This window comes from Bos mutus, chromosome 23, assembly GCF_027580195.1.
Source record: "Bos mutus isolate GX-2022 chromosome 23, NWIPB_WYAK_1.1, whole genome shotgun sequence".
NCBI classification, from domain to species: Eukaryota; Metazoa; Chordata; class Mammalia; order Artiodactyla; family Bovidae; genus Bos; species Bos mutus.
Window position 1 is genome coordinate 29,176,578 of NC_091639.1, and position 25,221 is coordinate 29,201,798.

Consider the following 25,221-nt stretch of genomic DNA (forward strand, 5'->3'; position numbering starts at 1 on the left):
AGGCTGACCATGCAATCAATTTAAATGTGGAGGGGTGGAACATATTGGCCCTTGAATTCCTTTTGTCCAAAGAACAGTGACCTAGTTAGAGTCGGCCCAATGTTGGTGACTATGCATGAAAGCCCTCCCTCAGCCACCTATAGAATCTAGCTGGGTGACATCCCTGGCCACCACTGCCAAGACAAGCCAGAGCTCTCTTCCTGATGAGGCTGTTGACCCTGGCAAGACCAGGATTCTGCTGTCCACTGTTGGATACCCAGCATGGTATATATATGTAGACAGTGGATGGGGAAAACGTCAGCAACACAGAACAGCTTAGACAGAGGGACTTTCCATCCTCTCTTCACGCCCTCCTCTGTCAGCACCACCAAGAGGGAGGCTTCCTTCATACTCTTCGGAGACAAGAAGACACGAATGAGGACATTTCTCCTGGGGTCTCTGCTACTCCTGAAATGCATGACCTGGTCAAGAACAGACAATCACATCTTTAACATACAAGCAGCAATATCTAAAAGCATCATGACAACTGCATCATGGATCGACTCTTTCTTGAACAAGAAGCCCCTTTGGGTAGAGCCCCCTTGGCAAATGAAGAGTCGCTTCCCTTTAAGTCCCTTGGGAATCCAAGAATCAGCTTTGTTCTCTTGTCTGCAAAAGCTATTACAGAACTTGTTTGTCTCCAAGTTGGACCACGCCCTTTCCTCTTGGAAAAGACCTCTCTTTTGACCGAGGCCCTGGGTTGCTGCAGGAGGTCTCAGCCACATTGGCTACTAGAGCCCTGATGTACTAGGATCAGGGAGGCAGGCTCTTTCTATAATTCTTTTTCTGGCACTCTACATGTGTCTGTGTGAGTCTGTGTGTGTGTTGCTCTCTCTGTTTCTTTCTGTATTTCTCCATGTCTCTCTCTGTATCCCTCAGCCTCTCTCTGTACCTCTTTGTCTCACGGTGAAAGTAGGGGTCCTGCTGTAGATGTCTCCATCTCCCTGCCTGGTCTTCTCTCTCTCGCTCTAGAGGGACACGGAGACAGAGGATTGGAAGTCCTGACTGCACATGTCTGACTGCTCTTCCATCTCTGAGTTGCCACCCCATGTCAGTAAGCGTCCCTGTCTGTCTCCCCCTGTGCCTCCCTTCCCTTTCTTTCTCTCTGTCTCTGACCCTCCTGCAAATGAAAACTAACTTCTGCATTATCTCCAAGGCCTCCCACAGACAGTGTGTATCATAATTCCCTAATCTTTTAACACTAGGGAAGAGAGAGGGTGACAGGAAGAACTGTGGGGATGTTGTTGATATCATGGAGGATGTCCTGGGGATGGGGAATAAAAAGGAGGGAGAGAGGGAGCAGCTGGGACCACGGATCCCTCGGCTCACTCCCCTCTCAAAGACTCAGGCTGATTTACAGGCACCCCCCCAGACAAGCCTGACTGTTTTACAAGGACAATAACAATTTCAGACATCCAAGAATTAGAAGTGTGACTATATCTCCAACCAGAGCTAGGTGAGAGTAGACTGCCTGAGAAGAATCATTTCAATCAAGAAAACATCATTTCTGATTAGAATGAATCAAATTGAGATTTTTTTTTCCAAGAAATGTCACATACAGGCCATGTATATGGGGTCCCCTTCATTGTGTACTCACCTCCCAAGTTAGGAGTATAGCCTGGCTTACTAGCTTGGGCCTTTGGTGGGGTGACGAGAGAAATCAGAAGAAACATTCTGAGGAAGACAAAGGATAGTGGACTTGTCACCAGCAGTCTGTTCAGTTATTCAGTCGTTAATAAGATCACAATTATTCAAAGCACGTGGAGAATTATTTCATTAAGCACAGTATCGTGCTTAGTGAAACATGTCAGACAAAGACAAACACTGAATCTTATCACTTATATGTGGAATCTAAAAAAAATAAAACAAACCAGCAAACAGAAAAAGAAGCCGACTCACAGATATCGAGAACACACTAGTAGTTACCAGTGGGGAGAGGGGTGGAACAGGAGCAGAGGATTAAGAGGTGCAAACTACTACGAATAAAATAAATAAGCTGCCAAGATATACTGTACCGCATGGGGAATAGAGCCATCATTTTTGCAATAACTTTAAATGAAGTATAATCTATAAAAACATCAAATTACTATGTTGTACAGCTGAAACTAACATAATACTGTAAATTGATTCCATCTCAGTTTTCTAAAAAAGCACATGTAGAATTGTGACCTACAGCAGTTTCTTTCTTGCCTTCACCTCATCCCTGTCCTTTTTTATTTTAGAACCACTGACAACATGCGAATAGGCTGGTATGAGAGATTCTCTTCCTCCCTGGCTTGGATGCTTCTCTGGAAGCCTCTAGTTTGAGACGGAGGTGGGGAGAAGGCAGTTGACTGGTGTGGAGAGAGTGAAACAGGTAATCCCTAGTCTTCAGACAGCTCCACTTTTTAAATTAACTTTTATTGAAGTATAGTTGCTTTACAATATTATATTAGCTTCTACTGTAGAGGACAGTGAAGCAACTGCACATATACATCTATCCCCTCTTTTTCGGATTTCCTTCGTATTTCGGTCACCAGAGAGCACTGAGTAGAGAGCTCCCTGAGCTACATCCCTAGAGACTGTCATACAGAGTGAAGTAAGTCAGAAAGAGAAAAACAAATGTCAGATATGAACACACATATGTGGAATCTAAAAAATGGTACAGATGATCTTATTTTCAAACAGCTCCTTCTCAGCTACTGAAATTCTCAACAATACAATCACCACCTTGCGATGCACCTGGTCTAAATTATCCTTGTGCTTCAGGTACATGTTGTGGATTGGAAATATCATCTCGCTGGTGGAATTATCACCACGTGAACATAGATTAATCCATCACATAGGATATAAAATGAATGCAAACAAGTATGTTTATTATTTTAGTTTAGAGGAGCTGGGACTGACACTCCCCAGGCAGGTAGCCCAAGGAGAAAGACTTAAATCTGGACTGTAGGATATGGTGACCTAGAAGTCAGAGACCTACAGATAGGAGAGGAGGAGACAGTTGATAGCCTACTTCCTCTGCTGCTGCTGCGCTAAGATGCTTCAGTCGTGTCCGACTCTATGCGACCCCATAGATGGCAGCCCACCAGGCTCCCCCGTCCCTGGGATTCTCCAGGCAAGAGCACTGGAGTGGGTTGCCATTTCCTTCTCCAATGCATGAAAGTGAAAGGTGAAAGTGAAGTTGCTGAGTCATGTCTGACTTCCCCATGGACAGCAAGAGGCATCCATGGGATTCTCCAGGCAAGAGCACTGGAGTGGGTTGCCATTTCCTTCTCCAATGCATGAAAGTGAAAGGTGAAAGTGAAGTTGCTGAGTCATGTCTGACTCTTAGTGACCCCATGGACAGCAGCCTACGAGGCTCCTCCATCCATGGGATTTTCCAGGCAAGAGCATTGGAGTGGGTTGCCATTTCCTTCTCCAATGCATGAAAGTGAAAGGTGAAAGTGAAGTTGCTGAGTCATGTCTGACTCTTAGTGACCCCATGGACTGCAGCCTACCAGGCTCCTCTGTCCATGGGATTTTCCAGGCAAGAGTACTTCCTCTGAATAGGGCTAAAACACCAACTTACAGTGGCTACAGCTGGAGGCAGAGTGAAGGAAGGACATAAAAAGGTAAGAACAAATTTGCCTAGGACCCAGAAAAGTGATTCTCTTTTTAACACTTATTTTTATTTTATTTAGCTGTGCCAGGTCTTAGATGCCGCACGTGGGATCTAGTTCCCTAACCAGGCATCAAACACAGGCCCCTTTCATTGGAAATGTGGAGTCTTAGCCACTGGGCCACCAGGGAAGTTCAACAGACCAGTAATTCTTAACCCTAAGAGTACATTAGAATCACTGGGGAGCTTAAAAATAATAATAGTAACTCGGCTCTACTCTAAGACTTTCTAGTTTAATTTCTTCAGTGGAACCTGGACAGTGGTATTATTTACAAGCTGTCCAGGTGTTTCTGAGGTGCAGCCACCCTGGAAAACCACAGATTCAGACAATCAACAAGCTAATAATGAAATTCTGGGTATTATCCTGACTTACCTTGCATACAAAGACACAAAGAGAAGGAGGGGGGGAAATAACTATTTTCTATAACACCAAAGAGCAGAGCTTCCCTGTGGTAGCTGAATGGATAAATAACAGACACACGTAAAGGAGTGAAACTAAGCTGAAAGAGATTGGAAGAGTCAGATCTCTCTCCTGAGAGCATCCAGGAAGACCCCAGGGAAGAGGTGGGAATACATCAGATAGGCTGCTGCTGCTGCTAAGTCGCTTCAGTCGTGTCTGACTCTTAGTGACCCCATGGACTGCAGCCTACCAGGCTCCTCCGTCCATGGGATTCTTCAGGCAAGAGTACTGGAGTGGATTACCATTGCCTTCTCCAATCAGATAGGGTAGCTGGAGGCAAACATTTACATTGCTGAGATACTTCAAGAAGGCTTAGATGAGTATGTCTCAACCCTGACTACACTAGAACCACCTAGGGAGCTTATGCATCTTCCCAAATCCAAGTCACAGTGCAGACCAATCCAATTAAAACCTCGGGGGATGGCAGCGGTGGAGCAACATTTTTTTGTAAGCTTCCCAGTTGCTTCTGATATCCAGCCAACATTGAGAATCATTGCTTTAGATAATCATTAATGTTTCTTCTCAGTAAAAATTGGCTTTTTTTTTTCTTTTCCCCAGCTGGAAAGCATGTAAAGGTTATCAACCATCTTCCAGGTATGCAGACCAAGGACTGGGAAGGAGACCAAAGTTTCGGGAAGAGTAAGGCGAAAGGTATTTGCACCAATGTGGATGGACCTGGAGATTAGCATACTACATGAAGTAAGTTAGGCAGAGAAAGACAAATGTCATATGATATCACTTATATGCAGAATCTTAAAATGATACAAATGAACGTATTTACAAAACAGACTCACAGACATAGAACACAGCTATGATTACCAAAGGGGAAATGTGGGAGGGAGGGATAAATTAGAAGCTTAAAATTGACAGATACACACTACTATATTTAAAATAGATAACCAACAAGGACATACTGTATAGTAGAGGGAACTCTGCTCAATAGTCTGTAATAACCTAAATGGGAAAACAATTTGAAAAAAGAATAAATACATCTATAACTTTTCATACTGTTCATGGGGTTCTCAAGGCAAGAGTACTGAAGTGGTTTGCCATTCCCTTCTCCAGTGGACCACATTTTGTCAGAACCCTCCACCATGACCCATCTGTCTTGCGTGTCCCTACACGGCATGGCTCATAGTTTCATTGAGTTAGACAAGGCAGAGACATTACTTTGCCAACAAAGGCCTGTCTAGTCAAGGCTATGGTTTTTCCAGTAGTCATGTATGGATGTGAGAGTTGGACTATAAGGAAAGCTGAGCGCCGAAGAATTGACGTTTTTGAACTGTGGTGTTGGAGAAGACTCTTGAGAGTCCCTTGGACTGCAGTCATCCTAAAGGAAATCGACTTCATTGGAAGGACTGACGTTGAAGCTGAAACTCCAATACTTTGGCCACCGGATGCCAAGAGGTGACTCATTTGTAAAGACCCTGATGCTGGGAAGGATTAAAGGTGGGAGGAGAAGGGGACAACAGAGGATGAGATGGTTGGATGGCATCACTGACTCAATGGGCAGGAGTTTGAGTGAACTCTGGGAGTTGATGATGGACAGGGAGGCCTGGCGTACTGCAGTCCATGGGGTCGCCAAGAGTCAGACATGACTGAGCGACTGAACTGGAACTGATATCTGTAACTGATTAACTTCGCTGCCCACCTGAAACTAACATGACATTGTTAATCAGCTCTATTGTTGTTTCATTTCTAAATCATGTCCAACTCTTTTTGGGACCCCATGGACCGTAGCCCACCAGGTTCCTCTGTCCACAGGATTTCTAAGGCAAGAATACTGGAGAGGGTTGCCACGCCCTCCTCCAGGTCCCTAACCTTTTACAACTCCAGTAACCATGGAAACAAGCCCTCCTGAACATCAAGCTATTGATATTAGGAAAATTTTTGTGTCGGGTCAGAATTTGTTCCTCTGGAATTGTCACACCTTGAATATGGTTCAACTGGTGAGAGTCACAATGAATGAGTGAGCTGTCATGGGGACCCAAGACTTTGCATCCACTCTCATTTCTCTGTTTCATCACCTGCTCTCCTGCTCCATAGTTTGAGGGTCACCCCTCCAGGCCCTGCTGCCTTGTCACTCTCCTCTAAATGCATTGAAGTCTACTTTCTCTCTGTGGCTGTGGTCCCAGTGCTCCACCTAGAATCTGAACAGCTCAAAGAGGCACTCACAAAGCTCTTCTGAAAAATCCATACCGCAAAAGTGTTAGGTGATGGTTTGAGCAACACTCCAGGTGCCAGAAACTCCAATGTGGCTGTTACCTCGTCAAATTTTAAATACAAAAATGAACGTGAAGGCTTTACCTCTGATATCCTGGAGATCCATTGTGCAGAGTTTATTCGATCCTTTAAGGCATCTCTTATCTGGGGGGGTTAACAAAAGGAATTAAGGATTAGAAGACTATGAAGAACTAACGCATATGCTTGAGACCGGCAAACACTATGCTGAGAGTGTGTTTCCAGCAAGTACTGTTGGCGGGACCAACAGGAATAATGCTCTTGTTGGTACTTTGCCTACAAATACTAGCTGTGGTATTCGATTCATTTAAAAAGTAATCATATGGTCTATAACTACATAAAACCTTAAGTGTTTTTTATGCAGTTTCACTTGCAAAACTGCATTTGTTCTTTATCCTAATCTAGCAGAGAAGGCAGGGCATCCCAGGTGGCTCAGTAGCTAAAGAATGCCCCTGCAATGCAATCGCAATGAGAAGATGTGGGTTCAATCCCTGGGTCAGGAAGAGCCCCTGGAGGAGGGCACAGCAACTCACTCCAGTATTCTTGCCTGGATAATTCCAAGGACAGAGGAGTCTGGTGGGCTGCAGTCCATAATATCACAGAGTCAGACACAACTGAAGTGACTGAGGAGCACAGAAGGCAGGAAAACCATTATTATGTCTGTGATCCATTGGAAGATTCTAAGGCTCATGGGTTAAGGACTCTCCAGCAGCACACAGCTATTCCACAGAAATATCAGGATTAAAGAGCTCATTTCTTAACCCTTACCACTTTTGCTTTTAGGTTGGTATTGTATCCCCATGGGAAAACAAAAGAACCTCTGTGAAATGTCTTTTACAAACCTTGCATATTAACTTAGTAGTAAAACAGCATTGATAGTACAATAAATAGATACATAAAATTTACAAAATAAGCCCTGCAGTGTGAGTGTTTGCATCTATGATTTAGAAGGTTTGCTTTTCTCAATTCAAGAGGCAATGTAATAAAATAGAAACAGGGTGATCTTAAAAGTCTGAATAAACATCTGATGTTTTGTTCCTTTTTTTCACTTATTTTCATCATACCACCTACACACACTCATCTGTATTTGGAGAATTTCCTTCCTTAAGTCCACTGCTCTTTAAGGTAGAAGCCAGGAACTCACTTTCTCAGCCTCTCTTGCAGCTAAGATGTAGCCACGTGACCTGGGCTCAGCCAATCAGACACGATAATGTAAGAAGCATGTATCAGTGATCCTCCCCAGGCAGCATGAAGGGGCTGCAGTAGCAGGAACTGTAGCTCAGCACACACTGTCTCATGTTGCCCTGCCGAGCTGTGCTCTCTGTGCCCAGCAAAGTAGGAAGGGGCAGAAGAGCCTCCTGTGGAGTCATCTGTGCTGTGAATCAGAAACTATTCTTTATGCATAGCCTCCATGCCTCCCAGCCACAGAGAGACCTTCCCAAAGATGTTATCGTGAGATGTAATAACTTTTTCTGCTTCAGCTAGCTAGAGTGGGTTTCTGAGCTACTTCATCACTCTGAGTTTCAATTTCCTCATCTGTAGAACTAAAAATAGGAATAACCAGGATTGCTTTCAGGGTAAGAGCTAATGAATATAAGAGCTTAGCCCCATAAAAGCTTGAAAGCTTGCATCATTGAGACCTCGATGTCCTGTTCAAGTGTCTGCACAAATGATTGAGGTGAAAGACCCCCAATAAGTGGTATTTACAAGTGAGCATTTCAGGGCCAAATACTGATAATGCATAAAGCAGCAGAAGACTTTATTGTACCTTCGGATCCAGGATTGTTCCAAACACCAGGATGAAGAAGCCCTGAGAAAGATGGAAGAGGGAGGAAGAGCCATTAAACAAAATAAAATGATAATAATAAACACCAGTACTTATTGTCAGTTCCTATTCTGGTAGAAGGTAAAAATAACTTTCCTAAATCCTTAAATAGAAAGACAAAAACCATTTTATTAAATCTTTGACTCTCTCATTTTAAAGTTGCAACACCTAGATTGATCCTTTCAACAAATATGGATACAGAATTTTTCATGCACCAGCCGCTGCTCTCGACACTTAGAATACTCAGTAAACTAAGCAGACTGAGGTCCCTGAGGCATGCAAGAATACTATAGGAATTTTTTATTTGGGCAAAATAAAGTGTTTTGTGTTTATCAGGAGTTGTGCATCTCATCAGAATATAATGGCCCAAGAAAGTCCAAGGAGACAGGCTATGCACAGCCACCTCACAGTTCTTGAACAATCAGTAATGAAAGAAACTTCCACAGAAAATAACAAAAGCAGCTGTGTTCAGCTTTTATGAACACCCCCAACCTCCTTCCCCCATCCACAACTAAAAACTGTTATAAAACTTGTGAATAAAAATTAAGTCCATGGATACTCATAAAAACTCTAGAGTTTCTAAGTATACTAACAGGTGCTCAGAAATGGGTGCTCCAGATATTATGCTAAAAACTCTAGAGTTTCTAAGTACACTAACAGGTGCTCAGAAATGGGTGCTCCAGATATTATAGTATAGAGAGAATTTATTAGTTCTCATATCTCTTATCTCATATCAATATTTTGGCTATCTGATGTGAAGAACCAATTCATTGGAAAAGACCCTGATGCTTGGAAAGATTGAGGGCAGGAGAAGAAGGAAGTGACAGAGGATGAGATGGTTGGATGGCATCACCGACTCAATGAATATGAGTTTGAGAAAACTGTGGGAGATAACGGAGGACAGGGGACCCTGGAGTGCTGTAGTCCAAGGGGTTGCAAAGAGTTGGACATGCCTTAGAGACTGAACAACAACATCTCTTATGATTCATACAAAGACAGACCCCATTAAAGTCACACAGTGGCTGTTCTCCTATCATTATAGTCCATTTGAGTTTTCAACTTTTTTTTTCATGGAATTGGCACAAAACCACTCTGGAAGAAGGAAGGAAATGTATTTGTCCCATTTTTCACCTAAGGAAGCTCAGAGATTTAACTTTCAAAATGTGAAAGGCAACAACAAAATACATTAGACAAAATTTCTCCTGGAGATGAGGTTACTCAGGTCTTGACTCACCAGACAAGAGACGTAAGATAATGACCTTCAATTTAGGCATCCTTGTTAAGCTGCTTCTATTTCATAATCAAATGTGATCCTTACCCAGGCTAAGGCCTGCTAAGGTACATAATTTAAGACAAACGGCACCCTAAAGATGTTGCAACCAAGTGACCATCAGCAGAAACAATATAAAACCCCCTGCAATCATGATCTGTAAAAACCTGGCTGAAGGATAGAGGATTTCACAGGGACCAGTGCATGGCTACCCAGCTCAGCTATTCCCCCAGACAGGCTAAAATACACCTCTCTGTTCACCCAGTCTGTCGAGCGCTCCAAAGCATGGAATGATTCTTTCACATTACTCTTTTTAGTGTTTCTCTTAACCTACAAGAAAACCATTGAAATCTGTCATTGTGTCTATTAAGAAAATGTCATTGATTTTGTGAACCATTCAGTTATAAAGTACCACTTGTATAAAGATGCTTGGGCCAAATACATCCCAGTCGGGTTTTGGTACTAGGAATACATTTTAAACCAAAATCTTCACGAATTTTACCCAGGAAGTAATTTTCAAAGATCAGGGAACCACAATTCTAGCCTGTTTCCTGAAGGCTAAAGGACTAAGCTCTCTCTTTGAAAGATCTTTAATTTCTTGAGTTTGGATTAATTATATTCATATCTGAACATTTACCATAATGCTCAGCACAAAAGAAATAATAAACGTCATGGCTCTGTGTATTTCTGTATGTGCATGTGTGCATTTAATTGCTTTATTATACAACCTGCATCTATAGCAATAAATATGTAACAGGAAAACATTCCACAAGGATCACTTGTCATTGGTCCATGCCACCTTGGGAAAAGTTACAAAAATATCCTTCAAAAAATTCAGATAAGATTTTAGTCACAGTTTTATCTCTGAGTGAGAAGAATTCACTGGTAGCAGCTTCTTTGAATTTCCTTTAGTAGATAAAGCACAATTTGAGCAGGTAAATCTCAAGATGTTCTCCCGGGTTTTAAAGTATGTGCTTTAACTGCTGTAGACTGAATGTTTGTGTCCTCCAAAAATTCATATGTTAAATCCTAGTGCTGGATGTGAAGATATTTGGAGGTGGGGCCTTTGAGAGGTGATTAGTCATGATAGCAGAATCTCCTGAAAAGGATTTAGGGTCCAAATAAAAGAGGCCCCAGGGAGCTCCTGGCCCCTTTCAACAGGCAGGGTTACGGCGAGAAAACTGTCCATCTGTAAACCAGGAAGTGGGCTGTCACCAGATAACTCAATCTATCTGTGTGTGCCTCGATCTTGGACTTCCCAGCCTCCAGAACTATAAGAAATAAATACCTGTTGTTTATAAGCCACCCAGCCTATGGTATTTTTTGTCACAGCAGCCCAAATGGACTGAAACATTTACTTTTCTCCCATCAAAACAGCTAGAGGGGGTCCTCAAACCTCCCACCCAGACAGTTATTCTGGGTAAATATGAAGGAAGACACGGGTCAAAAGTTACGGATTGACAAATGAACAGTCAAAGTAGCTCTTGACTACATAATAACACTTCCCTAGCTAAAGGGTGGGGCTTCCCCAGTGGCTCAGAGGTAAAGAATTAGCTGGCAATGCAGGAGCCACAGGAGATTCGGGTTCAATCCCTGGGTTGGGAAGATCCCCTGGAGGAGGAAATGGCAACCCACCCCAGTATTCTTGCCTTGAGAATCCCATTGACAGAGGAGCCTGGCGGACTACAGTGCGTGGAGTCACAGAGAGTTGGACTTAGCACACACACAGCTTGAGCTTTAAAACCTGTGGAGATGCTCCCACAGAGAAGGAACCATGAAATCTTTAAGAAGGTCTTTCTCCTACATCCTGCTGACCTCCTGCATGTTTAGGAGTCTCTCTTCTCCATCTGCCCCGTCAGCCTCAGCTGCCCCACATCTCAGTTCCTCCTTAGTCCCTGCATGTCCTGCTTCTTCTTGCTCCGTTGATTCTGTCTCCTCCATCAGTGAGGGCTGATGACTGTCCTTTCTCTCCTCCGGCACTGGGCATCCTCAGGATACTCTGATCCACAGACTTGCTGGTAAACAGCAATAACCAACTCACCAACTTTGTAGCTCTTGCCATTCTCCATGGTTAAATACTTCCACCACAGCTGATTTAAATCTAGCAACACTACCATGTGTAAAATAGATGGCTAGTGGAATAGACAGCTGCTGTATCGCACAAGGAGCTCAGCTCAGTGCTCTGTAACGATGGCTGGGGGATGATGAGGGAAGGTGGGAGGCAGGCCCAAGAGGGAGGGGATATATGTATACACACAGCTGATTCACTTACTTGTACAGCAGAAATTAACACATGTTGTAAAGCAATTATACTTCAATAAAAAAAAGATAAAAAATGAAAATAATATCAATCAATCAATCCAGCAAGATGGCATCACTGAACATGGAGTCAGGAAGAGATGGACACATCATTACACAGTGTTCCCACCACCCAGACAAAATAGTTGCCAATAACCTCAAAAGTACAGTGAAAAATAGACACAAACAATTACAAAGTGATGCATTTTGAGGATGTATGACCTTTGTTTTCAATCTAACTTATTTAATTTGTAAGGATGTCTATGTTTACAATCAGCTCCCCAAATTCCTGAAAGGTAACAGTCAGCTCTCCTGAGCCAGTACAAGCCAGTTCCAGCCCATCACTGCCTCATGCCTGCACCAGTGTCTGACCTTCACCCTGACTCTGCTCTCAGCTCCTCACTGTCCCAAGGATCCTGGCATTTAGCTGGATGGCCCCACCCTCCTCCTTGTCAGGAGTCAAGGCAGAAACAGCTGAAATTACAGGTTGACCCTGTAATAATAGGTAAAGGAGTTCATGGTATTAAAAATAAATGCTCACAGCCTGGTTTAAAACAAAAGTCACAGTAAAGTGGCCCCAAGGGAGACAAGGGAAAAGAAAATGCTTAAAAGTGAAACATGAATTCATTAAGCATTCATGATGAATGGCCATGGGGTACCCAGAAGAGAAGTTTTAGGAACATTACAGTTTTTTAAATATTTTTTATTTTGGGGGTCTTGCTGCAAAGCATGTGGGATCTTAGTTTCCAACCCATGTCCCCGGCAGTGGAAGCATGGGGTCTGAATCACTGGAGTTCCAGGGAAGTCCCTAGGAACGCTACATTTTGAACCCAGTTCTACCAGTGACTAGCTGCATAAATGTGGATAAGGCAATTGATAATTACCAAGAGCTATACAAAAAATGTATGGCACAATTAATATTTTTCATACAAATTAAAAAAAATTTGAAAGGTGAAACATCTTTATTTTTGTGTTTTTTTAAAACTGGAGTATAATTGCTTTATAGTGTTGTGTGGGTTTCTGCTGTACAACGTGAATCAGCCATAAATATATGTATATCCCCTCCTTCTCGAGTCTCCCTCCCACACTCCCCATCTCACCCCGCAAGGTTGTCCCCAAGATATCAAAACACTCGCTGTAGAATGAAATCATGTACACTTAAATTCTACAAGAGCAAAATGAGAAAACATTTGACTTAAAATTTCTATTATAAATAAAACATTTATTTGAAATAGTCTTATTTTCTAATAAGTACACAATTAGGAACAAAAGCAATATTTTAGAGGGCTTTAGAAAAATAAAAGCTCTCTTTTCAGTTAGTTACTATCTACATTTAACATTCAGTATAAGAAACTTCGGCTCTTTGGTATACCATAACTGAAAAAACGAAAAAAAATTTTTCAGTCAGGTAAGGAATCATTAAAGATACATACATAGTCACCTGGTAAAATGCTCGGATGTATTTTTAAGTAAAAACATACATTGTTTTTTAACCCCAATCCTATGTGAAAACATATTTGTATATAAGCATAGAAAACTTGGTAAAGATACATATAAAACTGGGAATATCGCTTAATCCACAAGAAGAGAGACTGTCTTTAATACCACTCTGGATGGCTTGCCTCATTAAAATAAGATGGTTTCCAATGGTCACTAAAAATTCTAAAATGGTGAGGAGGGTGGGAGGGAGATCCCAGAGGGAGGGAACATATATGTACTCATGGCTGATTCACATTGTTGTACAGCAGAAACCAACACGACATTGTGAAGCAATTATCCTCCAAGAAAACAATTTTATGAAAAAAGTAAAAATAAATTAAATTTTTTAAAAATTTTAAATAGAAAGAAATATGTGGGCACATTTTAGTACCTCCATTTACATGCCTAGATTTTTGGGGAAGTAGTATTATTTAGTTTCTAAACAGCAACAGCAACAGCTCAGCTTTTAATATTTTATTTATTTATTTGGCGGTTACAAGTCTTAGTTGCAGTATGCACGATCTTTAAGTTGGGACGTGAGGAATCTTTGTTTACAGCTAGTGGGATCTAGTTCCCTGACCAGAGAACGAACCTAGCCCTCTGCACTGGGAGCGCAGAGTCTTAGCCACTGGACCACCAGGCAAGTCCTCCATTCACTGTTATCTTTCCTTTTTAAACAGTCCTATAAAATGGGAATTCTTCTACCCATTTTGTAAGTGAAGAAAACATGGCTTGGCAAAGTTAAGCAAATATCCCAAGAGAGTGTTACACAGGCATAAGTCAGAGAATCCAGATTTTAATCCAGACCTTTCTGGAACAAAAGCTTACTTCCTGCCTCAATTTCCCTTCCACGAGCACGCTCAGTCATGTCCTACTCTTTGCCACCCGTGGACTGTAACCCGCCAGGTTCCTTTGTCCGTGGGATTCTCCAGGCAAGCATATTGGAGTGGTTGCCATTTCCTCCTGTAGAGGATCTTCCTGACCCAAGGCTCAAACCTGAATCTCCTGTGCCTCCTGCACTAGCAGGCAGATTCTTTACCACTAGCACCACCTGGGAAGCTCTCCTGACTCAATATGCTATTTCAAATCCTTTGTCTTTTACAAAGAAATACGATGCTACGAGCTCCTGATCACAAAACTTTCTCCTGAATTCTCTCACTGTGGACTCAGTCAGAAGGCTCTGTCTGGACTTACCTGGAAGGCGTTGAGCAGGGAGAAGATGATGTGGAAAGCCAGCGAGCTGTCATTGAGAACTGTGGCTATGCCAAATCCCCACGTCAGTCCCAGCAGTGGTGTGAGGATGGCAATGTTTTTACTGATCCTCACGATGGCCCTCACCTCCTGGAACATGGAACTGCCGATGGCCGCTCGCCGGGTCTTGACAATCACCAGTGTGACTGTGACCAGGTTGACAACCACGATGGCCAGAGCCGGAACCACAAAAGCCAGAAGGGCCTTGGTCATGTCCCAGTTGAGCCAACAGGCCTCAGGCCGGAGATAACCTTTGCCAGGCTCAGTGGCAGCGACCGTGATAGAAGCGATGAGCAAAGGGCACCCGTAGCCCACCGAAAAGAGAGCTGCCACCAGGACGGACTTGGGCAACGTATGGAAGACTATCAGGATTCCGTAGAGAATGAGGAGTGCCTTGGCAAGCATCCAGAAAAACACAGAAAGGTAAAAGAAGTGAACAAAAAAGGTTGCTGCCACGCATGCGCTGTGGTGCCTCGTTGGGCCACTGAGAAAGGACGCCACGATGAACCATACATCAGCCATCAGTAAGGTGGTCGCAATGTTAGCAATGCACACGTGACGTAAGTATGAGATCTCTGTCTTCGTCACCTGGCCCCAGACCAAGGCCTCGATGGACAAGCAGAGGATCAAGCTGCAGATAGAAACACCCAGGCCTATGTACGTGATGTAAATCAGGATGGGGCTCTGCAAGACATGGGGTGCCATCAGAATCGAGAAAGAGGTAAACGTCTTGCTCGGGCTACATTTGCAGACCACCTGCTGGGAGTTCTCCTGAATCTTTTGGCAGACCCTGTGATCCCATCTGCTCTCCACGGAGTGCCAGCCTGCACACTGTGCCCTCCTGTCCTCCGACTTGCTGATCTTTTCAAAAATCAGCGAGATTCTTTCAAGTTCCTTGGGCAGAATGACAGACAGGACAAGCCCATTCACAGTGATGCTTTCCAAAACACTGGCTTCTAAGATGGCCCCGAGAGTTGGAAATGCGATGCTGACAGCCCGAGAAGGAGAAGGCACCTCCTGAAGTTCCTCTCTACTGATTGACACCTTCCCTGTGACGTCTCGGGTGTCGTTAACTCTCATTGAAAAGGTGAAATTCTTTCCAGCGTTGTCTCTAGAGAGGATGGTGCCCACCGTGTGGATGAAAATATCTGCTATTTCAATGGGATGCTTATTGACAAATAGCTTTCTTGCGAAGGAATTGACTGAATGTAGCAGGACACAGCTGCTGTTTCTTTCGGGGATGAAGGTCCAGTTTGAGATGCTTTTGCTATTTAGAATGTGGTTGGCCATGATGCTGTAACTCTGTCAATGAAGAACCGGGATTAGTACTGAGCCACTCTCTGAATCTGCCAGAACAATCAACATTTACTTTTAAAATGTGTGGTCCTGGGACTTCCCTGGTGGCTCAGTGGTAAAGAATCCCCCTGCCAGTGCAGGAGACACGGGTTGGATCCCTGAACCAAGAAGATCCCACATGCCATGGAGCATCTAAGCCCGTGTGCTACAACTGTTGAGCCTGTGCTCTAAAGCCCGGGAGCCACAATTGCTGAAGCCCACACACTCTAGAGCCCGGGCTCTGCAATAGGAGAAGTCACCGAAGTAAGAAGCCCTCACACTGTAACGAGAGTAGCCCCTGCTTGCCGCAACGAGAGCAAAGCCTGAGCAGCAACAAAGACCCAGCACAGCCAAGAATACATAAATAGATAAGTAAATAATTAAAATAGTACATAAAAAAGTGGTCCTCCAGCTGGCTGCAAAGGCATCCCCTGGAACTGCCTGGAGATCCAGAATCTCAGGCCCCACCCCAGACCTAGTCAATCAGAATCAGCATCCTTTTCTTAAAACTGAAGTATTGTTGATTTACAGTGTTGTATTAATTACTGTTGTCCAGCAACAGACTCAGTTACACACACACATATATAAATACACATTCTTTTGCATTTCTTTTCCATTATGGTTTATCACAGGATATTGAATACAGTTCCCTGGCTATACAGTAGGACTTTGGTGTTTATCCATTCTCTGTATACTAGTTTGCATCTGCTAATTCCAACCTCCCAATCCATCCCTCTGTCACCACCCTCCCCCTTGGCAAACCACCAGTCTATTTTCTATGTCTATGTAGAACCAGCATCTTAATGAGACTCCCAGGTGAGGTTAGTGCTGCAAGGGAATTGCCTTCCTCGAATTTTGTGCAATGCCTTCCTTCCGCATGCCCATTGCCATCATCAATTCCTTTTCATACCTTAGTGAAACTAGCATTTCTTTACCCAGGTCAGAGCACCTATTACGTAATTAGCATCTAATGAATCCCGCTTGTGTGCAGCACCCTGTATAGGAACATTTGTTGTTGCTTAGTTGCTAAGTCGTGTCCGACACTCTTGTGACCCCATGGACAGTAGCCTGCCAGACTCTCTGTCCATGGGATTTCCCAGACAAGAATGCTGGAGTGGGTTGCCATTTCCTTCTCCAGGGAATCTTCCTGACCCAGGGATCAAACCAGTGGCTCCAGCATTGACAGGTGGGTTCTTTGAGCCATCAGGGGAGCCCACGTATAGGAACATACCAAATTGGAAATCGATCCTAGAGGCTAAACTTACTTTTTAATATCCTCTGCTTTGAAGATCAAAGCAAAAAAAAAATGGGTCTAGTTTCATTTTATATTCCTGAGACAGATATGTATGATTGTTTTCTTTGCACTCAGTTATTTTCCTTTTTTGCAACCAGTTCAGACTCCAAATGAAAGTAAAAAAAGTCAATTTCTCTCTGCAGATCTACCGTGGTTCTTAGTTTTCAGTAGCCAGATACTGGAATGTACCCTGGGGTTTGATCCACACCCCATAAGTGGTCTCTCTAAATGTTTGTTGATTGAATGTTTTCACTTTTTCATTCTTCTATTCATTAGCTCTTCATTCACTTATCAATGACGATGTACTAAATACTTGCTGTGCTAAGCACTGGAGATATTGAGATAAAAAACACAGTTCTCAGACCCCCAAAAGCTCACAAAGTATCCAGCTCACCTGCATTCCTTTTCTATCAAGATGATTCTCTGCCACACCCTCACCACCACTCACCTTCATCTTTGTCTCATCAACATCCGTCATTGGCACAGTGGAGATGTTGTGTAAGAGTTGCACAATCAAAGCGATGTTACCCGGAATCCGAGGAGACTTCTGAATGTTCCTGATCACACAGGACAGATTCTGTGGACACTTTTCCATTAACAAATCTGTAATAGTCTCAGGCTTATTGGTATATTCATTTATTTTTGATCCTCCAAATGTTTGAACAGAATTTGAATCTGCCTAAGAAATGGCAAAAAACAACAAAAAGGTTTTTAATGTTCCTTTTGTTTTAAATAGAAAAGGAGTTTTACTAAAATTTAGGACAGTCTGATTACACGATTGTATATTGCATAATGTTTTTGTATTTTACATTCTCAAGCTCATACTCGCTGTGAATAACCTGCCCAATACCACAGTGTTTCAACAGAAAAGGAAAGCCCTGCCTTGCCAGCCACCTGCTTCCTGCCCAAAATAGCAACTGTGGTCTTTAGTACACCTCTTCTGCCTTCTATTTATGTATGCTGCACATTCATTCTGTAGGTAGATTTCTAGTGCCCTCTAAGCTTATTTCTACTATTCTTGAGGGGCAAAGCACGAGATATGAACATATTTTTAAAATAGAAATTCTGAGCTGAATTTGGATGAATCCGTTGGAACATCCATAGAGAAGGACTGAAAGTATTGATAGATCTCCCATGGATTCTGGCTTGAGTCTCACCCTTGAGAGCAAGCAGGGCAAACTATGGCCCCAGGATAATCACCTGATTTGGGGAGGGAGAGTGGGCAGGGCATGCTCCATGGCTTATTCCATAGTTACATAGGGCATATTCCATAGTTACATAAGGAATCAAACCCAGGCTCTCAGCAGTAAGAGTGCAGAGTCTTAGCCACTGGATCATCAGGTTAATGTGATAGTCAGCAGGTTGCTGCTGCTGCTAAGTCGCTTCAGTCGTGTCCGACTCTGTGAGACCCCATAGACGGCAGCCCACCAGGCTCCTCCGTCCCTGGGATTCTCCAGGCAAGAACACTGGAGTGGGTTGCCATTTCTTTCTTCAATGCATGAAAGTGAAAGTGAAGTCGCTCAGTAGTATCCAACCCTCAGCGACCCCATGGACTGCAGCCTTCCAGGCTCCTCCGCCCATGGGATTTTCCAGGCAAGAGTATTGGAATGGGGTGCCATTGCCTTCTCCTTATCACCAAAAATGGCCTGATTTTTGGTAAATATAGTTTTATTGGAACTGATAGATTTATTGGACAAGTACAAACACATTTACCAACCATACAGCCTCATGTCCACTTTCCCCTTATTGAGTGCTACATGCATAATTTCTTATTTTTTAATTGGAGTATAATTGCTTTACAATGTTGTATTAGTTTTTGCTGCACAACAAAATGAATCAGCTATGTATACATATATCCCTACGCTCTTGAGTCTCCTTCCCACCCACCCCCATCCCACCCCTCTAGGTCATCACAGAGCAGTAAGCTGAGCTCCCTGTGCTATATAACAGCTTCCCACTAGCTGTCTATTTTATACATGGTAGTGTATATATGTCAGTATTACTCTCGTAGTTCGTTCCACCCTCCCCTCCCCTGCCATAGCCACATGTCCATTCTCTATGTCTGTGTCTCTTATTCCTACCCTATTAATAGGTTCATCTGTACCATTTTTCTAGGTTCCATATATGTACATTAATATACAATATTTGCTTTTCTCTTTCGGGCTTACTTCACTCTGTATGGCAGTTTCTAGGTCCAACCACATGACTACAAATGATCCAATTTCATTCATTTTTATGGCTGAATATACATATATATTTTTTATGGCTGAATATACATATATATATATATATACACAATATTCCATTGTATATATGTACCACAACTTCTTTATCCACCTCGCTGTTGATGGATGTTTAGGTTGCTTCCATGCCCTGACTGTTGTCCATTGTGCTGCACTGCTAGTCTGGGGCTCCACTTTGCAGGTGAGAGAAAGGATATTACCTCAAAGATGTTGAAGGCAGTGAGAGTGCGGCAGGACTCAGTGACTTTGTGCCATTTCTTTTGCCTGCATAAAAACCCCATATCCCCTGGAGTGTCTGGAGGGCAAGGTTGGCTGCAGTAGGAATTGTCCACACAAGTGCCACAGCATTCACCTGAGAAAAGAAAAGGTGTCAGCATCAGATGGAGAGGTCTGGGCTCTGGACCACATGGGCCAGTTACCACGGTGTCCGCACAGTGAAGGCACATCAGTCCTATGGACATCAGGTGTCTTTTCTTTGTAAAGTGCAGCACAATTGAAATAGATCAGGGGTCATCATCTATTTCAGTGACAACCTCCTATTAATTCCAACAAACTAGTATCCTGAACTCTAAGGTTTAAAATAGATAAAAATGGTATCATCCCAGCTGAAGTGAGTAAGAGAGAAGAGCCCACAGTTCAGTCCACTAGCTCCCTATCTCACCCCATAGGAACCCCCTAAACACGCCTCATGCCTGCAGCTCCCCAAGAATACAGTTTGGAAGCCAGTATGCTTGATAGCCTCTAAGAAATTTCTCAGCTCCAATTTCTTAAAAAGCTAGGAATAAAACCACATATGACCCAGGAATCCCACTTCTAGACATATACCCTGAGGAAACCAAAACTGAAAAAGACACATGTTCCCCAGGGTTCATTGCAGCACTATTTACAATAGCTAGAACATGGAGGCAACCTAGATATCCACCGACAGACAAATGGATAAAGAAGCTGTGGTACATATACACAATGGAATATTACACAGCCATAAAAAGGAACACATTTGAGTCAATGCTAATGAGGTGGGAGAACCTAGAGCCTATTATACAGAGGGAAGTAAGTCAGAAAGAGAAATATAAATATCATACACTGACACATATATATGGAATCTAAAAAGATGGTACTGATGAATTTATCTTCAGGGCAGCAATGGAGAAACAGAGAGAGAGAACCAACATATGGACATGGGGAGAGGGGAGGAGGGAGAGGATGAGATGCACAGAGAAGGTAGCATGGAAACTTACAATATCATATGTGAAATAGATAGCCAGTGGGAATTTGCTGTATGACTCAGGGAACTCAAACCAGGGCTCTGTGACAATCTAGAGGGGTAGGATGGGGAGGGAGATTCAGAAGGGAGGGGACATGGGAGTACCTATGGCTGATTCTTGTTGATGTATGACAGAAAACCACAAAATACTGTAAAGCAATTATCCTTCAATTTTAAAAAAATAAATTTTAAAAAGTATTATACAAAAAATTTCTTAGCTCCAGAACTTTACAAGGAGTTATGTCATCAGCAGGGTGTCATAGACCCCCCCATAGCCACTGTTCTATTTTGAGTTGGTTCAATCCAAAGGATTTATGGCAAAGAACTCTCAGACCAGGATGCAGCAAGAAGGGAGCAGGGGTCAAAGGTACAATTTAAGATGAGAAGAGTAAAAGAAAATCCAGATACATGCCATCGAGGTGTGCCATCTACCACGCCATGAGACAGAGGGCTGAGAAGAGCTCTGCGTTACAACAGATGGATAGGAACACAGCCAACTGTTAGTAACTGCTGCCAACATACCGTGTGGCCTGGTAGACACCTGCTCCTTGCTCTTGCTGGAAGCCTAGGAAGGAAAATTAAAACTCAGGTCAGAAGCAGTCACTAAAATGTGCAGCCAGTGATTCACTTTCACCACATCTGACTCAGCTCTGATGCCAGCGTGCCACTAAATCTAAGACCATGAATTTGTCACCACGGTCCCATTTCCCCTCAGCCTGAACAGATGTCTTTCCACGGCTATTCAGCAGGAGAACTCCTTCCACTCCAGGAAGAATGATCTGCTTTCTATCTAGGAAATACACCCTGGGCAGATGTGAGCTCAATGGAAATTAATGAAGGTTGAGGTGCAGAACCCCTTGCTTGCATGGGCCCCTTCTTTGTGCTGAAAAAGAGTGTAGCAATGTGTTCACATGATCACTGTTGTTGTTGTTTAGCTGCTAATTCATGTCCAACTCTGCGACTCCATGGACTGTAGCCCGCCAGGCTCCTCTGGCCATGGGATTTCCCAGGCAAGCATATTGGAGTGGGTTGCCATTTCCTTCTCCAGGGGATCTTCCTAACCCAGGGATCAAACTCACGTCTCCTTCATTGGCAGGCAGATTATTTACCACCGAGGCACCAGGGAAGCTCCATCATTATCATATGTTTGATTAAATTTTCAGAAGCAAAATAGTTTAGCCATCATCTGTTCAGTCCTTTTTTTTTTCTTTTTCCAACTCCCCCTCCTTCTCTCTTATTTTGGAGAGCACTCGAAGGATGTAGCTGTTTGGGGTAGAAGTTGAGTTGGGTATATGTTTAGTTTGGATTCAAAAGCATATATTTATGTAGTTTGCAGTCGTATCTGCATTACAAGGAGGACATCAACATATAAGAGGCATTCGTTCTCAGAGTATTTACAATTTGTCATAGAACAAGAAAATCGTACGTGCTCAAGATACCTTGCAACTAACATATGAAAAAAATTTGGTTTCCCCAAATTTGACAACAGTCTTTCTTACATGTTTACATAACATTATTAACAATGAATTGAGAAGCTGAAAACTATTTTTTTTAACTAGCAATAAGAATGAAAAAAATCTGATCATCAATTTTAGAGGTAAAACTGAAGCATCTTTCTATTTTTCTTATAGAAAAAAACTACAAAATTATTGACATGTAACTATGCAGCCAAAAAATGTAGAGAGGAAATCTTGGCAGTTTATTTATAAAAATATTGTTATTAATTTATTACTGGAGGGACTGCCCTGAGAGTCCAGTGGTGAAGACTCCATGCTTCCAATGTAGGGGACACAGGTTTGACCTCTGGTGAGGGAACTGAGATCTCACATGCCACTCGGTGCCAACCAAATAAATAAATAAATAGATGCATGGACATGCAAACATTTCAAGATGCCCTCAGCCCATCTTGAGTGGATCATGATCTCCAATGCACCATAACAAAGCACTTCAAAATGAACAATTCTGGATAACACTTGGCCCATTAAACAGACTCCAGTGAGGTCACATCCTGCTAGTCAGATAGGAAGGCAGAAGGCAATGGCATGTTATTTACAAGAAATTCTGGAAACTGTCTTCTTAAGTGAAGGAACTGATTCACTTCCAGTTAATCTGCCAAAGTCCATGTATACAACTCCACCTGATCTCTTCATTTCTAGGGTGGTATCCGGTCTGGGCCACTTAAGCTTCAGATAGTAACAATCCATGGACAGAGCAGCTTGGCAGGCTACAGTCCGTGGGATCGCAAAGAGTCAGACACAACTGAGCAACACACACACACACACACACACACGGCAATACTCCTCAGACTAATACTACGAACAAGACACTTGCAAACCCATCACCTGTTAAACCCACAGAACTGCCTGAGAGAGGTTGGAAGACAGCACCCCAAAAAAGCTCAACCCCCAGCAACTTGTAAATTGAGAAGAAAAGGATGGAACATTTCTGGTAAGGTGAGTCCCCGATAATCAAGAAAACAAAGGCAGCCTCCCATGCTCAGCCTCCAAGTTCTGTCTTGTGGAAGAGCGTGGATGAGGAAATGAAGAGGAAACAGTACAGAACTGTGGAGTTGGGTGCCTCCTGGAAAAGGCCTTTCTGAGGGAGTCTCTAAGTTTTCCCAGAAACTGGGCTGTAACTCAGTATTAGGGGGAGGGGCGTCATGGAGAAAATTCCCATCCAGGGGCACATTATTTACAGAGTGAATATTATTTGGAAACTTCTAGAAAGAATTCTTTAGCTTTTTATTTTATATCGGATTATAACTGATTAACCATGTTGCGATAGTTTCAGGCGAACAGCAAAGGGGCTCAGTTATACATATACATGTGTCCACTCTCCCCCAAACCCCCTCCCATCCAGGCTGCCACCTGACCAAGGTGCTCACTGCTCCTTCCTGCCCATTGGTGGTGTTCACCATCAGACTTCTCGAAGGAGATGCCATTTTGGGTGGGACAGTGTCTCACGGTGCCGGGACCATTCCTAAATCCTGCTCACTCAATGCCATTAACCATTTCCCAGTCAAGGTTGGAGACTTCCCTACAGTTCGGATGGTAAAGAATCTGCCTGCAATGCAGGAGACCCGGGTTCAATTCCTGGGTCAGGAAGATCCCATGGAGAAGGAAATGACAACCCACTCCAGTATTCTTGCCTGGAGAATTCCATGGACAGAGGAGCTTAGCAAGCTACCATGGGGTCGCAAAGAGTCGGACACGACTTAACTAACACAGACACAGTCAAGGTCACACCCCTCCCAGCCTCCACATTCTCAGATGCCTTTAAGGAAGAGGCACTACCCTGTTTACCAGCCACTGAAAGCTTCACCATCAAAGGATATGGGAAGAAGAGTTGATTACCCTTACATCATTCAAACCCCTTTGCATCTCAGGAAATTATGGAAAAAGCAGATGGGAAAATAATTGGCAGCCATTGACTAAAATGGGTTTTGGTGACCTGCAGTTGCAGTTTCTTCTGGTTGGAGCATTTTACCCCATCTTTGGGCTTCCCTCATGGCTCAGTTGGTAAAGAATCCGCCTGCAATGCAGGAGACCCCAGTTCAATTCCTGGGTCGGGAAGATCCCTTGGAGAAGAGATAGGCTACCCACTCCAGTGTTCTTGGGCTTCCCTTGTGGCTCAGCTGGTAAAGAATCCGCTGGCAATGTGGGAGACCTGGGTTCGATCCCTGGGGTCACAAAGAGTCAGACACAGCTGAGCGACTTTCACTTTCACCCCTTCTTCTACATACCCTTCAGCTCAGATGGGCTGCCTAACTCATGGGTTCTAGTTTCCATTTGGTCTCCCCACCAGTTCATCCTCCCACCTCCCTCTTCTCACCTGGCATAACGTCCTGCAGGACTCTGTGGCCAAAAGAAACACGAAGCCGTACAGCAAGAGCAAAAGCATCTGAGTCATCGTCTTCAGTACAGTTGCCTTTCTGGCTACTAGAAGAACAAACAAAAGGCAAAATGTCTCCAATTGGAAGCTTTCAGTGTTCCATGCAGAACCAGTCAGCCTGAGACTGGGTTCTGTCCTTAGCGCTGTCTGCTTGGGCTCCATTGCTTCAGAGGTGGGGTCCCTGTGGTCTCCCTAGACCTTACCAGGATGCCGCAGGTATGCGTACCAGCTGGCCCTGGGAGGTGCAGGCAATCGCCGTGATAACCTTCAGGTTCTGCTGTTGTCTTGCATGTAACACCTAGCATGGGAATCCCTCCAAAGGCATCTGCCTACTGGGGTGTGACATATCCAGCCCATATTTGGGGAGCAGGAAGGATGGCGCACTCTCTGGGTTAGGCAGGGCTGAGAAAGCTGTGGGTGGCTAGGGTGGAAGGTGAGCTGGCATTCCCACATGCAAACTCAGATTAGAATCACTTTTGAAGGAGAGTAAGCACCAGGCTTGACCTGTGGTCCCTCATTTCCCCCTAACTCTGGAGCTGTATTTTCATAGGTAGGTAGCAGCTCCTTCAAAACGGATCTTAGACATGCCCTGGTATTGTTATTTCTGCCAAAACTGATGTCAAAACTAAAATGATTTCTTAGCATCTAGAACTGTGCTGGACACATGATGGGGACATAGAAAATTCCA

General features: G+C 43.5%; 1 protein-coding gene across 1 annotated transcript; it reads right to left on the reverse strand.

Annotated features, from left to right (window-relative positions):
- Nucleotides 1–1,833: 1,833 nt before the first annotated feature.
- On the reverse strand, nucleotides 1,834–24,551 carry LOC102279765 (adhesion G-protein coupled receptor F2). The gene is made up of 8 exons (XM_070360970.1): nucleotides 24,474–24,551; nucleotides 21,165–21,207; nucleotides 19,579–19,730; nucleotides 17,584–17,814; nucleotides 14,450–15,808; nucleotides 8,152–8,193; nucleotides 6,342–6,509; nucleotides 1,834–1,890 (listed from the first exon to the last, which is right to left on the reverse strand). Exons 1-8 carry the CDS (start codon nucleotides 24,549–24,551, stop codon nucleotides 1,834–1,836), a joined length of 2,130 nt encoding a protein of 709 aa, XP_070217071.1.
- Nucleotides 24,552–25,221: the final 670 nt, after the last annotated feature.

Excerpts from the sequence above, each read along its gene's own strand:
- LOC102279765 (XM_070360970.1), bottom strand. The coding sequence starts at position 24,551 with ATGACTCAGATGCTTTTGCTCTTGCTGTACGGCTTCGTGTTTCTTTTG. Across the intron at positions 21,208-24,473 it reads CCTGCAGGACGTTATGCCAG|GCTTCCAGCAAGAGCAAGGA; the intron begins GTGAGAAGAGGG and ends TTTCCTTCCTAG. Across the intron at positions 15,809-17,583 it reads TTGATGAGACAAAGATGAAG|AGTTACAGCATCATGGCCAA; the intron begins GTGAGTGGTGGT and ends CTTCATTGACAG.